This window comes from Nerophis ophidion, linkage group LG07, assembly GCF_033978795.1.
Source record: "Nerophis ophidion isolate RoL-2023_Sa linkage group LG07, RoL_Noph_v1.0, whole genome shotgun sequence".
Lineage (NCBI taxonomy): Eukaryota > Metazoa > Chordata > Actinopteri > Syngnathiformes > Syngnathidae > Nerophis > Nerophis ophidion.
Window position 1 is genome coordinate 735,060 of NC_084617.1, and position 14,607 is coordinate 749,666.

Below are 14,607 nucleotides of genomic sequence, written 5' to 3' on the forward strand. Positions count from 1 at the left end.
ATGGATGGCAAATTGATATGATGTACAAAAATTCCACAGTTTTACCATTTTTTCCAGGAGATTTACCATACTGGCCCTGCGATGAGGTGGCAACTTGTCCGGGGTGTACCCTGCCTTCCGCCCAAATGCAGCTGAGATAGGCTCCAGCGACCCCAAAAGGGACAAGCGGTAGGAAAATGGATGGCTGGATTTAGCATACTTTGAAATGCAAATGTTGATGCTCCTGACCCGCAGCTTTAGACACAAGTAATAAAGTTGTTTGGAAAATCCGCTGATGTTTTTATGTGCTAAATCAACCACAACATTAATGCTGCATAAAACATTATGTCGCTGCTGGTCTGACGTTTCCAACAAAAAAAAAAAAAGAGTTAAAAAAAGTAAAGTGAAGTGAATTGTATTTATATAGCGTTGTGAGCCAGGACATCCTAAAAAAACCCCCAACAAACTTAAAAAAGAACTTAAAACATTGTTCCGCTGTTTACTGCCATATACTATTCATGTTTAGCTAACTTTTACTACAAATAAATATCGGCTCCAAATATTTTTCAGCCTCTTGGACTACCAATAATTGGTATCGGCCCTGCAAAAACCATGTTGGTCGATTACTTGTTCAAATGAGCAAATTTGGAGGTGTTGAAATCCCCATGCAAAATGGTCATGCTAATCGGTAGCATATTTACGGCATATTCAAGGAAAATTAGCATCGAATTGGCGCATTTTAAAACGTTTATTTCGAACTTGCATAAACTAATTCATCACAACATTTACATGTTCTCATTCCTCTTTACAACATGCCTGAAAAGGAGTAGGAAAAAGAAAATCTTATAATATAATCCTACTACTTTTCCAATTTATAGCAATCACTAATATGTTCACTTCCTGTTATCGTGTTTGTTACAACTCACAACAATACAGTGTAATAAGTAAGTGGAGCCTTACCAGTAATTGCTTTTTATATCAGGCATGCCTGCCTTGTTGGCATGGAAAATGACTTACTTAATTACTTGAAGGCAGTCTGCCACCAATACTGTGATTAAGCCAGGTGCCAAGTATTCAAGCGCAAGTGAAGTCACGTAGAACCAAGGTATCGAAATGTAGTACGTATTGAATTTGGTCGAAATATATAAACATTTACCAAATTTGGAATCCATACTCACACTCTTAAATAAGCTTGGATTTTTTTTTTCTTTTGGTTATGCTGAGATAAAAACACTGTGTTCATTCACACGGTCATCGTACAAAACACTGTACTTTCAATTAACATGACAGCAATTAGGGATGGCCACCGGATCCAGTATTTTTTTTGGCAAAGATTGAAACCAACCGTTACTACCAAGCATCGATTCATGTCAAATCCAGCGGTGCCATGTTTTGGTGCCTGGGTTGTGCGAGTGGCGAGTACTTGGAAAACGGGCGATATTAAACGGACATGCTCTTAGTAATCTTGCAAACCATCAATGTTGGATGACAAAAACCCAACCATCGCAAACAGGAAAGGCTTTAAAGTGTGGCTGGTCTTTTCCAAATGTGATGCAGATTACGCTGGCTGCAGTATTTGTGATGTAAACATCAAGCAAGTGGCAGGAATACTTCCAATCTGAGGAAGCACTCGCTTAAACACAGCTTTTGTCTCATGCAGCCAAGTTCCATGTACGGCTGCAACTCCTGCATTTGGAACCTTCAGCGACTCGGCTGCAGCCAACAACACGGGGGAAGAAATGGCGTTAATGTTTGGTGCCGATAACAGCGTGATGATCATCCTGTACGCCTGCTACAGAAACCAAGCCTAACGTATAAGTTAGGGCTGGGTGATATATGCAATGTACTCGGGTTTGGGGGCGGCATGGCGTAGTGGGTAGAGCGGCCGTGCCAGAAACCTGAGGGTTGCAGGTTCGCTTCCCACCTATTGACATCCAAATAGCTGCCGTTGTGTCCTTGGGCAGGACACTTCACCCTTGCCCCCGGTGCCGCTCACACTGCTGAACGAATGAGAGGTGGTGGTCGGAGGCACAAACTGGCAGCCTCGCTTCCAAGGGCAGCTGTGGCTACAGATGTAGCTTACCACCACCAGGTGTGAATGAATGATGGTTTCCCACTTCTCTGTGAGCTCTTTGAGTATGTAATAATAGAAAAGCGCCATATAAAATCTAATCCATTATTATTATTACAATTTGATTTCCTATTATGCAGCTCATTTTTATTCGACAGTTTTTGTGTGACATCATGCACAAAAGTGCACTTTATTTTAAACTACTGTAGTGGCGTTCTGTACAAAAAGTGCACTTTCATTTAGTGTTGTTTGGATATGTCATCTTAGTGACATCATGCACAAAAGTGCACTCATAGCTTGTTTTAAAATGTCTCTGACAATCTTGCACTTTCTGTTTGGAAATCAATCAATCAATCAATGTTTACTTATATAGCCCTAAATCACTAGTGTCTCAAAGGGCTGCACAAACCACCACAAAATGACATGAATGTTTGTGCCACTGTGCCAAAAGATAGAATTTGCTAAATGGACTTAGTTGTGATTTCCCTCTCTGCATGAAAGTTTAAAAGTAGCATAAATGAATGCAGTATGAAGAAGAATGTTTGAATGTAGACACACATATGTGATTAGAGGCATCAAATATCCAGATATATATATGGTGTATCGCAATATGGCCTAAACTTCTGGGTTGTACTTGTATAGCGCTTTTCTACCTTCAAGGTACTCAAAGCGCTTTGACACTACTTCCACATTTACACACTGATGGAGGGAGCTGCCATGCAAGGCGCTAACCAGCACCCATCAGGAGCAAGGGTGAAGTGTCTTGCTCAGGACACAACGGACGTGACGAGGTTGGTACTAGGTGGGGATTGAACCAGGGACCCTCGGGTTGCGCACGGCCACTCTCCCACTGCGCCACGCCGTCCCTTAATATGCAGATATTAATAAAAGGCCATATTGCCCAACCTTTTAACTTGTACAATGAGCTGGGTTCCTCCTACTGTACGTTGTCATGGTTGCTTCACTTACATGTCTAGTTTCAATAAAACATTTTTTATTTTTCTTTAGTTTTAATCGATCCTCTTTTGCTCATTTGTTTTCAACTTAATTGACTCCATGGCCTCCCAGCACATATTTTCCAAATGAAAGAAGAAAGGAGAACCGTATTTTTTGGACTATAAGGCACACTTAAAATCCTTTCATTTTCTCAAAAATCGACGGTGTGCCTTACAACCTAATGTACGGAATAATTCTGGTGGTGCTTACCGACCTCGAAGCAATTTAATTTGGTACATGGTGTAATGATAAGTGTGACCAGTCACACATAAGAGATATGTGTGGACTGCAATAAGAAGACAGTCAACAACACGAAAACATTAAATGTTCCATTGAAAATAAAGAACATTACACACGGCACTCAAAAATCTGTCAAAATGTTTTAGTATGACTTTGAAGCCGCACCGCCTGAAGGATTGTTGGCCCATTACGGCCACCGTAGTCAGAGGTACCAGTATTACTATGGTGTGTGTAGAAGGACCGCAAAATGGCAGACATGTTATCTGCAGTTTTGTTTCACAATATTATGCCAATGTAACTTTTCTTACCTTCTGGTACCTGCTGATGTGTATTTGAGATCTGCATAATTCCTGAAAATTTGCACACGTCGATAAGCTTCTTTTTTTTCTCTATCTTCTTGTTATGTGACATTCATCCTCTGCTGTTGCCATTTCTAAAATAAAGTAGTGTGAAGTTCTTACTTATATCTCGCCATGAAAGCCCTAAAACATACCGGTGTAGTGAGTTGACATTATTCACCCAAGGAACTTTACTTATTAGAGAGTTCTGGTCATGGGACACATTTCGGGCGTTGTTGTTGTTGTTGCACTAGTGAGCCACGGATGAGGAGATGCTGCTCCGTTATTGATTGAAGTAAAGTCTGAATGTCATTAAAACAGTTAGCGCCATCTTTTGACACTACTTCCACTCCTGTCCTTGCACGCTACACCGCTACAACAAAGATGACGCTGTCGAAGGTGAGCCACGTAAAAAAGAGCGCCCACAAAACGCTGCATCCTGAAGAGACTGTCAGAAAGTGAGTTGAAGATGATGAGTAAAACATCATCTATGCAACATTTTGAGGAAAGAAGCACAAGGAAGTCTTTTACATTTAGAAAATAATCATAGTATGACCCCTTTAATGTACCTTATAAAGCAGTGCGCCTTTTGTATGAAAATGAAGCTGGGTTGTATTTTGTGCAGTACTAAGAAAATAACACTGCATTGTTGTAGTTACGTGTTTCGACGCTGAAGAAAGTTGCAAAACAATTGCAAACATGTTACTATACAAATAATTGGGATATTGTTGTGATAATCGATGAATAAAGAGAAATACATATGTTAAATTCAAACACTTTAAGATTTCATTGTTACACAAATACATTTTTTACCACATGAACACACACAAAAGTACTGAAAATCGGTACCCCTGGGTACCAGTATCAATTGCCAGGTACCAGGAACCGGTACTGTATAGATTCAAATGTGAACGCCAGTCAACCCTAAAAGCAATACTAAAAATGTATCTTCACTCACCACTCATGCTTTTCTGGGGGATGCAAGCGGAAGAGGTGTAGCCCGGCATGGACGCTAAAATGGGATCCAGGGGTGTCGCAACCAGGTAGGCCAGCTGATGAACGTTTAGGTCTCCGGTACAAAACCGCACCATGGACTGACCGAGGGAGGAAGTGACCTCCAACATGGCTGAAGAGAAAAGGAGATGCAACAAATGAACGATATGAATGTTAGAATACCAACACAAGGTTTTATTTTTACCATCTGCAAGCTCAGCTCCGAACACAATAGCTCGAGACTTGGACGCCCCGACACAGTGCAGGAGGGAGTCGCGGCGGAGGTTGAAGTTGATCAGAGCAGCCTCCACCCCGACCTTGGCCAGGCCCAGCCAGAGCGCCACTTGCAGCGGCCGACTCTCCATGAAGAGGGCCACCACGTCCCCCGAGATCCAGCCCTGATGTCTCGCCCAGTTGGCCACCGAGTTAGACAGATGATCTAGCTGGGTGAAGGTCCACGTTTCCCCCGTGGCCTCGTAGATCAGCGCAATCTTCTTTGGGTTGCGCTTCACAGTTTCTGAGAAAATGGAGGGTACGTTGCTTCCGTTGCGCATGAAGCGCCACAACGCCAGCCTTACTCTAAGCAGCACATACAGACCGCTGGGGAGGACCGAGAGACACAACATTAGCTCAAAGTAGTCATTTACTGGATTGGAGGAGGCCTTCACTGCATACAACTGTTTGTGATGTACAGTACAGGCCAAAAGGGACTTACATCATGTATATATTACATATTATTATGTCCCTGCATACAACTATGTGTGATGTACAGTACAGGCCAAAAGGGACTTACATCATGTATATATTACATATTATTATGTCCCTGCATACAACTATTTGTTATGTACAGTACAGGCCAAAAGGGACTTACATCATGTATATATTACATATTTTTATGTCCCTGCATACAACTATGTGTGATATACAGTACAGGCCAAAAGGGACTTACATCATGTATATATTACATATTATTATGTCCCTGCATACAACTATGTGTGATATACAGTACAGGCCAAAAGGGACTTACATCATGTATATATTACATATTATTATGTCCCTGCATACAACTATTTGTGATGTACAGTACAGGCCAAAAGGGACTTACATCATGTATATATTACATATTATTATGTCCCTGCATACAACTGTTTGTGATGTACAGTACAGGCCAAAAGGGACTTACATCATGTATATATTACATATTATTATGTCCCTGCATACAACTATTTGTGATATACAGTACAGGCCAAAAGGGACTTACATCATGTATATATTACATATTATTATGTCCCTGCATACAACTATTTGTGATGTACAGTACAGGCCAAAAGGGACTTACATCATGTATATATTACATATTATTATGTCCCTGCATACAACTGTTTGTGATGTACAGTACAGGCCAAAAGGGACTTACATCATGTATATATTACATATTATTATGTCCCTGCATACAACTATGTGTGATGTACAGTACAGGCCAAAAGGGACTTACATCATGTATATATTACACATTATTATGTCCCTGCATACAACTATTTGTGATGTGCAGTACAGGCCAAAAGGGACTTACATCATGTATATATTACATATTATTATGTCCCTGCATACAACTGTTTGTGATGTACAGTACAGGCCAAAAGGGACTTACATCATGTATATATTACATATTATTATGTCCCTGCATACAACTATGTGTGATATACAGTACAGGCCAAAAGGGACTTACATCATGTATATATTACATATTATTATGTCCCTGCATACAACTATGTGTGATATACAGTACAGGCCAAAAGGGACTTACATCATGTATATATTACATATTATTATGTCCCTGCATACAACTATTTGTGATGTACAGTACAGGCCAAAAGGGACTTACATCATGTATATATTACATATTATTATGTCCCTGCATACAACTGTTTGTGATGTACAGTACAGGCCAAAAGGGACTTACATCATGTATATATTACATATTATTATGTCCCTGCATACAACTATTTGTGATATACAGTACAGGCCAAAAGGGACTTACATCATGTATATATTACATATTATTATGTCCCTGCATACAACTATTTGTGATGTACAGTACAGGCCAAAAGGGACTTACATCATGTATATATTACATATTATTATGTCCCTGCATACAACTGTTTGTGATGTACAGTACAGGCCAAAAGGGACTTACATCATGTATATATTACATATTATTATGTCCCTGCATACAACTATGTGTGATGTACAGTACAGGCCAAAAGGGACTTACATCATGTATATATTACACATTATTATGTCCCTGCATACAACTATTTGTGATGTGCAGTACAGGCCAAAAGGGACTTACATCATGTATATATTACATATTATTATGTCCCTGCATACAACTATTTGTGATGTGCAGTACAGGCCAAAAGGGACTTACATCATGTATATATTACATATTATTATGTCCCTGCATACAACTATTTGTGATGTACAGTACAGGCCAAAAGGGACTTACATCATGTATATATTACATATTATTATGTCCCTGCATACAACTATTTGTGATGTGCAGTACAGGCCAAAAGTTGGGACACACCTTCTCATTTCAATGTGTTTTCTTTCATTACCTTTTTACATTGTAGATTGTCACATCAAAACTAGCAATGAACACATGTGGAATTATGTACTTGACAAAAAAAGGTGAAATAACATGTTTCATCAAAATAGAATTATGTACTTGACAAAAAAAGGTGAAATAACATGTTTCATCAAAATAGAATGATGTACTTGACAAAAAAAGGTGACATAACATGTTTCATCAAAATAGAATGATGTACTTGACAAAAAAAGGTGACATAACATGTTTCATCAAAATAGAATGATGTACTTGACAAAAAAAGGTGACATAACATGTTTCATCAAAATAGCCACCCTATGCTCTGATTACTGTTTTGCACACTCTCGGCATTCTCTCCATGAGCTTCAAGAGGTTGTCATAGTTTGGATGTGACAATTTACAATGCAAATAGTCATGAAAATAAAGAAAACACATTGAATGAGAAGGTGTGTCCTGTACTGTAGTACTTCATCATACAGCGGACTTAGGGCATTCTTTTACTTAACCACAGAGAGTACCAGGCAATGTTCCACATGGGCTAAAATTAACTCTTTTTCGACTTATTTTTGACTCAGATTTTCAATCGTGTGTTAAGCAAATGTTTTGCACACAAATGCTGTCTGATTCCACGTCAGCTTTACAGATGCCATATCTGCTGTGCAAGTGTTGTGTTGAGGATTCATCCAATGACTTGCTCAGAGTTAAGCTAAATACACCCCTCTAGTGGCACCACCTGGTAGGAACAATCTAGAAGCTGTCCCGTTTAATTTTGAATTGAACTACTGCAAAACATATTTTGGTCTTGATCTTTGATGAGCTTTTTGTCTAAAAATCCTCAAATAGATCTTTGACTATGATTTTTCTTAAGATTTTTTTAATATGCCCCTAAAAACAGCTGAGCAGTTTTGCCATTTTGAGGATATATTAAAATATAAACGTTTTTCTGTTTTGAGGACACCACGAGCACATTGTGAAGCTGAAGTTTACTTTGGCGGTTGTTTGAAGTGCTGTATTTAAAGACTAATTGCAAAAATGCTAATCAAAGATTGTCTATATCACCAAACAAACTGCTCAGACAAACATGGAGTTGTGAAGTTGGTAACAGCCCCTTTAATGAGGATCTTGGTCACGGTGGTTGAGAAATAGATTACAAATTAGTGTTGTCCCCATACCAATATTTTGGTACCGGTACCAAAATGTATTTTCATACTTTTCTAAATCAAGGGCAACACAAAAAATGGCATTATTTGCTTCATTTCAACAAAAAATCTTAGTGTACATGAAACTTATGTTTATTATTGTCATTTAGTCCTTCAATAAAATGTTGAACATACTAGACAACTTGTCTTTTAGTAGCAAGTAAACAAACAAAGACTCCTAATTAGTCTGCAGTAACATATTGTGTCATTTATACACCTATTATTTTATACACATTATGAGGGACAAACTGTAAAAAATATATTATTCATCTACTTGTTCATTTACTGTTAATATCTGCTTATTTTCTCTTTCAACATGTTCTATCTACACTTCTGTTCAAATGTAATAATCACTTATTCTTCTCTTCTTTGATACTTGACATTAGTTTTGGATGATACCACACATTTCGGTGTGGATCATGTGGATACCAAGTAGTTCCAGGATCATACATTGGTCATATTCAAAGTCCTCATGTGTCCAGGGACATATTTACTGACTTTATAAACATAAAATGATTCTTTAAAAAAGGAAAATAGATTTTAGATGATGAAAAATATTGATGTAATTATAGTAGTTTCAACTAGATATACGCCTGTACTTGGTATCATTACAGTGGATGTCAGGTGTAGATCCACCCATGGTGTTTGTTTACATTCAGGCGCGCTAGCTTATGTTAGCTTCCGTGACGCCGGTTTGCTATTGTATCCTCTAGTAAAGCCTTTTTAGCTATTCCTCGTCCTGCAGTGATAATGTTACTTGTAAGAAACTTACTTTATTTGTTGCCATGGAGACCAGGACCAGTGATTTAGAAGTAGCTAAAACACTGTGGAGGGATGTTAGCTGCATGTTTTAAAGCAGCTCTTCCTGAGGGTGTTTCAGTGTTAGAACTTCACCTTAGTCGTTAGTTTTTAGGACAAAAAGCGTCCATTCTCCCTTTTCTGTCTGCACACTGTGTCTGCTTGCAAGTACTCTGTGTGTGTGCGCTGCCATACATGCTCCTCTGCTGGTAAAAGCAGCAATGTCATGACGTGACGACCACGCGCCGTCATTCCTGGAAACCGGTACTTTTCAAAGAGAGTATAGTAACCTTTTTGATTGACTAGTAGCGTGATACTAGACTAGTGTAGTGTAGTCCACAACCCTTGTACAAATGTGTGACTAATATTGGTAGCGGTTTTATCATCTCTGAGCTTTTTATGATATTCATTTTCCCTTCCATGTCCCACTGCTGCATGGGAGACATAATGAAGTCCCTAAAGTCAACTAAAAAGTGAGGTTACTGTGCTGCAGCTGTAGAACTGTGGAGAAAGGCGAGTTGGATCCATGTTAACGCATATTTACAGACATGAACATTTGTGCAAAAAATTGGTGGGGGAAAAGAAAAAAACTTTCTTTCAAAAGCCAATCAACCAAATGTTTCTTGACTCCCGCAGTACTCCGTTTACTGCTAGGCATAGTGGGGTATGTAATCCCAGTACCTCTGCAGAGCCTGTAAGAGTTGTTGTGAAAGACCACTGCTCTACACTGTTGTGTTTAAATACCAAGATTAGACACTCCCAAATTCTAAACTGAACTCCAACAGGATGAACCAGAGCCGAGCCGCCCGTTGAAAAGGAAAATACCTTAAGTGCAAGACCTGTTTGGTGGTGTTTTTGCTGACAATTTAGCTTACAAGATGTCTCTCTTGGCGGTCCTCGCCGCTATGTAAAAGTACTTCCAGCTGGTGGTGCCCAAATACATGCCCAGTCCTGCTGCCAGCGACCAGGGCCAGGAGACCCCGCAGAGACGCAGCAGCCCCATGGAGCCCAGGGAGGCCGACACACTTGCCACATTCTGCATTCTGGAAATACATGCAATCATCAGCTCACTTTGGGTCACACCAGAAGAAAACATGGCCACGCTTGAAGGACACATGTACAGTTGAATATACAGTGGTGGTCAAAAGTCTAGGTGCACCTGTAAAGAACATCATGTCATGGCTGTCTTGACTTTACAATCATTTCTACAACTCTTATTTCTTTGTCATGTAGTGATTGGAGCACATACTTGTTGCTCACCAAAAACTTTGCTTCTTTTATGAATTTATTATGTCTCTACTGAAAATGTGAGCAATCAAAAGTATACATACAGCAATGTTCATATTTGCTTCCATGTCCCTTGGCAAGTTTACCTGCAATAAGGTGCTTTTGCTAGCCATCCACAAGCTTCTGTGCACATTTTTCACCACTCCTCTTGACAAAATTGTACAGTTCAGCCAAATTCTGTTGGTTTTCTGACAGAGACTTGTTTCTTCAGCATTGTCCACACCTTTAAGTCAGGACTTTGGGAAGGCCATTCTAAAACCTTCATTCTAGCCTGATTTACCACTTTTGAGGTGTGTTTGGGGTCATGGTCCTGTTGGAACACCCGACTGCGCCCAAGACCCAACCTCCCCCCTGATGATTTTAGCTTGTCCTGAACAATTTGGAGCTAATCCTCCTTTTTCCATTCATGCAACCATTTTCTACCGCTTGTCCCTTTTGGGCGGAAGCCGGACAGTGTCGCCCATTGAAATTAATTGAAATCAATTTAATCTGTGTTTGGCTCCTACAAAACAGACCAGTTTTAACATTTAACAAGGGAAAAACACTTCTAGATATTACTGTACTGTATGAAAAACAATACAAAATAATGTACTACGAAGATGTATAGTATTTTTTTGGAAGTAATGTAATAATAATGTTTTCATTGTCTCATTTACTCTCTGTAAAGCAGCAGTTCCATTGGCAGTAAAACAGGCCCAGAGCATAATACTAACACCACCATGCTTGACGGTAGGCTTGGTGTTCCTGAGATTAAAGGCCTCACCTGTTCTCCTCCAAACATATTGCTGGCCAAATTTTGTTTCATCTGACCACAGAACTTTCCTCCAAAATGTCTTATCTTGGGACGGCGTGGGAGAGTGGCCTGGTTCAATCCCCACCTTCTACCAACCTAGCCACATCCGTTGTGTCTTTGAGCAAGACACTTCACCCTTGCTCCTGATGGGTTGTGGTTATCTCCCACCATCAGAGTGTGAATGTGGAAATAGTGTCTTAAGGTAGAAAAGCGCTGTACAAGTATAACCATTTATTTTTGTCCATGTGATGTCACAAGAAACAAGAATTGAGCTGTTTGGCCAAATGTTAACATTGTTGTATGCAGACTTCCATGACTTGATGAAGGTGGACCCCGACTTAAACAAGTTGAAAAACTTATTGGGGTGTTAGCATTTAGTGCTCAATTGTAGAAAATATGTACTGTACTGTGCAATCTACTAATACAAGTATCAATCAATCAATCGTCACATTTTCAGTAGAGCCATAATAAATTCATAAAAGAAGCAAACTTCATGAATGTTTTAGTGAGCAACAAGAATGTGCTCCAATCACTACATGACAAACAAATAAGAAATGATTGCAAAGTGAAGACATGATGTTCTTTACAAGTGGATGTCCACTTTTCACCAACACTATTTAGTCTCTTATGAGCTCAACTAAGGATTCATTTTGCATGTCATTTAACTTAATTGGTGGAAGAAATACTAAATATTGGCCAAGCATGTTTGAGCTAAGCACAATTAGCATGAAGCCAACTTACTTTAATTAAACCAACCTGGTGTCACCTTTCACCTCCTAACCTCACCTGGTTAGTCATCTTTCACCTCCTAACCTCACCTGGTTAGTCATCTTTCACCTCTTAACCTCACCTGGTTCTTTCACCTCTTAACCTCACCTGGTTAGTCATCTTTCACCTCCTAACCTCACCTGGTTAGTCATCTTTCACCTCCTAACCTCACCTGGTTAGTCATCTTTCACCTCCTAACCTCACCTGGTTAGTCATCTTTCACCTCCTAACCTCACCTGGTTAGTCATCTTTCACCTCTTAACCTCACCTGGTTAGTCATCTTTCACCTCCTAACCTCACCTGGTTAGTCATCTTTCACCTCCTAACCTCACCTGGTGACCCCACAAGTTGAGCGGAAGTAACTTTGGATTATATCCGCCTCCTCTTCTCGATTCTTCCAAGGTGCTGTTGTTGTTTGAAGTAGGTCTAATAGGATTATTTGAAGAAGTTCTCGCACTTTCTTGTGCTGCTTCTGCCCGCCGGTTAGCGCGGTTGCCGTAAAAAAAAAAAAAAAAAAAATAAAAAAAAAAAATACAGGCACTCCAATGACGTCCGAGGATCCGGGTAAGCTTCTGGCATTAACAAGCGTGACTCGACTGTTTTTGTGAGCACAAAGTTGCAAACATTGGGATTGAATTGAAAAGTTTAGGGCGGCGCTGGCTTTTCTTCTCCGTACTCCATGTTGGACAGAGATGTCGCCAACTAGGCCCCGCCCGCTGGTCACGTGACTGCCGCAAAGGAGCTCGGCTAGCGGTCCAGCGACCTGCCCGTCAAGCGTAGAGCCATTCCCATTGGATGATGCGGGTCCCGCCCCTTTAGCTCCCCAGCAGCCCTGCAGGAGGTCGCAGTGACACAGATGACAAAATCATGAAGATCATGTCTTATTTAATCATGAAGATCATGTCTTATTTAATCATGAAGATCATGTCTTATTTAATCATGAAGATCATGTCTTATTTAATCATGAAGATCATGTCTTATTTAATCATGAAGATCATGTCTTACTTAAGAACTTACATCGCCGTCTCCTGCTCCTTCCCGACCATTTATCCACCAATACTGCTAGCATCAAGCGCTAGTGCTAAATGATCTTTATTTTATGGCTTCCAGTTAGTTCCATTTGACTTTGGCTGAAGTAGCAGCAGTAAGACATCTTTTGTTTACAACTATCACTAACTATCAACTGACTACTTAAATCATCATCATCATCATTCTGGGGACTCTTTCAGTTCTGTTCCCCTGCACCTTTTAAAGTCTTAAAACAATGGGACGCTATTACAGTAAATGGAGACAAGTCCAAAACTAGCGCCAGGTGGAAAATGTCATCTCAGGCTAAAGATTCTCCCACAAACTCATTGATTGGTTTTCTGCGGCCGCCCTTTGGCCAACAATAATTGACAGCATGCGGCATCCGAGCAATCAGCAGTCATGTGCAGGATAAAAGCCAGTTGGCCAACCAATAGGATCCACTAAACATTAAGACAAATAAGAATACATTTAAGAGAAATCTGGTGTTGCACTTAATAGGATCCACTAAACATTAAGACAAATAAGAATACATTTAAGAGAAATCTGGTGTTGCACACAAAGGTTGTCAACACACAGGTGTCAATAAACCCAAGGCCAGGGGGACAAATGTGTTTTTTTGATTGACTAATTGAAACTATTATTAGTAGATTGCACAGTACAGTACATATTATTAGTAGATTGCACAGTACAGTACATATTTTATTAGTAGATTGCACAGTACAGTACATATTATTAGTAGATTGCACAGTACAGTACATATTATTAGTAGATTGCACAGTACAGTACATATTTTATTAGTAGATTGCACAGTACAGTACATATTTTATTAGTAGATTGCACAGTACAGTACATATTATTAGTAGATTGCACAGTACAGTACATATTTTATTAGTAGATTGCACAGTACAGTACATATTATTAGTAGATTGCACAGTACAGTACATATTATTAGTAGATTGCACAGTACAGTACATATTATTAGTAGATTGCACAGTACAGTACATATTATTAGTAGATTGCACAGTACAGTACATATTATTAGTAGATTGCACAGTACAGTACATATTATTAGTAGATTGCACAGTACAGTACATATTCCCTACAATTGAGCACTAAATGCTAACACCCCAAGAAGTTTTTCAACTTGTTTAAGTCGGGGTCCACCTTCATCAATTCAGGTGGCCCGCCACATTATTGTGTGTGGCCCGCCACATTATTGTGTTTGGCCCGCCACATTATTGTGTTTGGCCCGCCACATTATTGTGTGTGGCCCGCCACATTATTGTGTGTGGCCCACCACATTATTGTGTGTGGCCCGCCACATTATTGTGCGTGGCTCGCCACATTATTGTGCGTGGCCCGCCACATTATTGTGCGTGGCCCGCCACATTATTGTGCGTGGCCCGCCACATTATTGTGCGTGGCCCGCCACATTATTGTGTGTGGCCCGCCACATTATTGTGTGTGGCCCGCCACATTATTGTGCGTGGCCCGCCACATTATTG

General features: G+C 39.9%; 1 protein-coding gene across 3 annotated transcripts in view; it reads right to left on the minus strand.

Moving 5' to 3' along the window:
- The window catches only part of slc27a1a (solute carrier family 27 member 1a), a 38,775-nt gene extending 25,978 nt beyond the window's left edge, over positions 1-12,797 (minus strand). For 2 of the 3 annotated variants that reach the window (XR_009807395.1, XM_061905080.1), the window contains exons 1-4: positions 12,406-12,797; positions 10,101-10,268; positions 4,823-5,217; positions 4,583-4,750 (exon numbers count right to left, since the gene is read on the minus strand). Coding sequence is in view for 2 of the 3 variants with exons in the window: in XM_061905080.1 (XP_061761064.1) it covers positions 4,583-4,750; positions 4,823-5,217; positions 10,101-10,267 (730 nt within the window). In the remaining variant the exon portion in view is untranslated. Of the gene's footprint in view, positions 1-4,582; positions 4,751-4,822; positions 5,218-10,050; positions 10,269-12,405 lie in introns of those variants that run through there. The other variant, XM_061905081.1, reaches the window with a different exon arrangement.
- Positions 12,798-14,607: the final 1,810 nt, after the last annotated feature.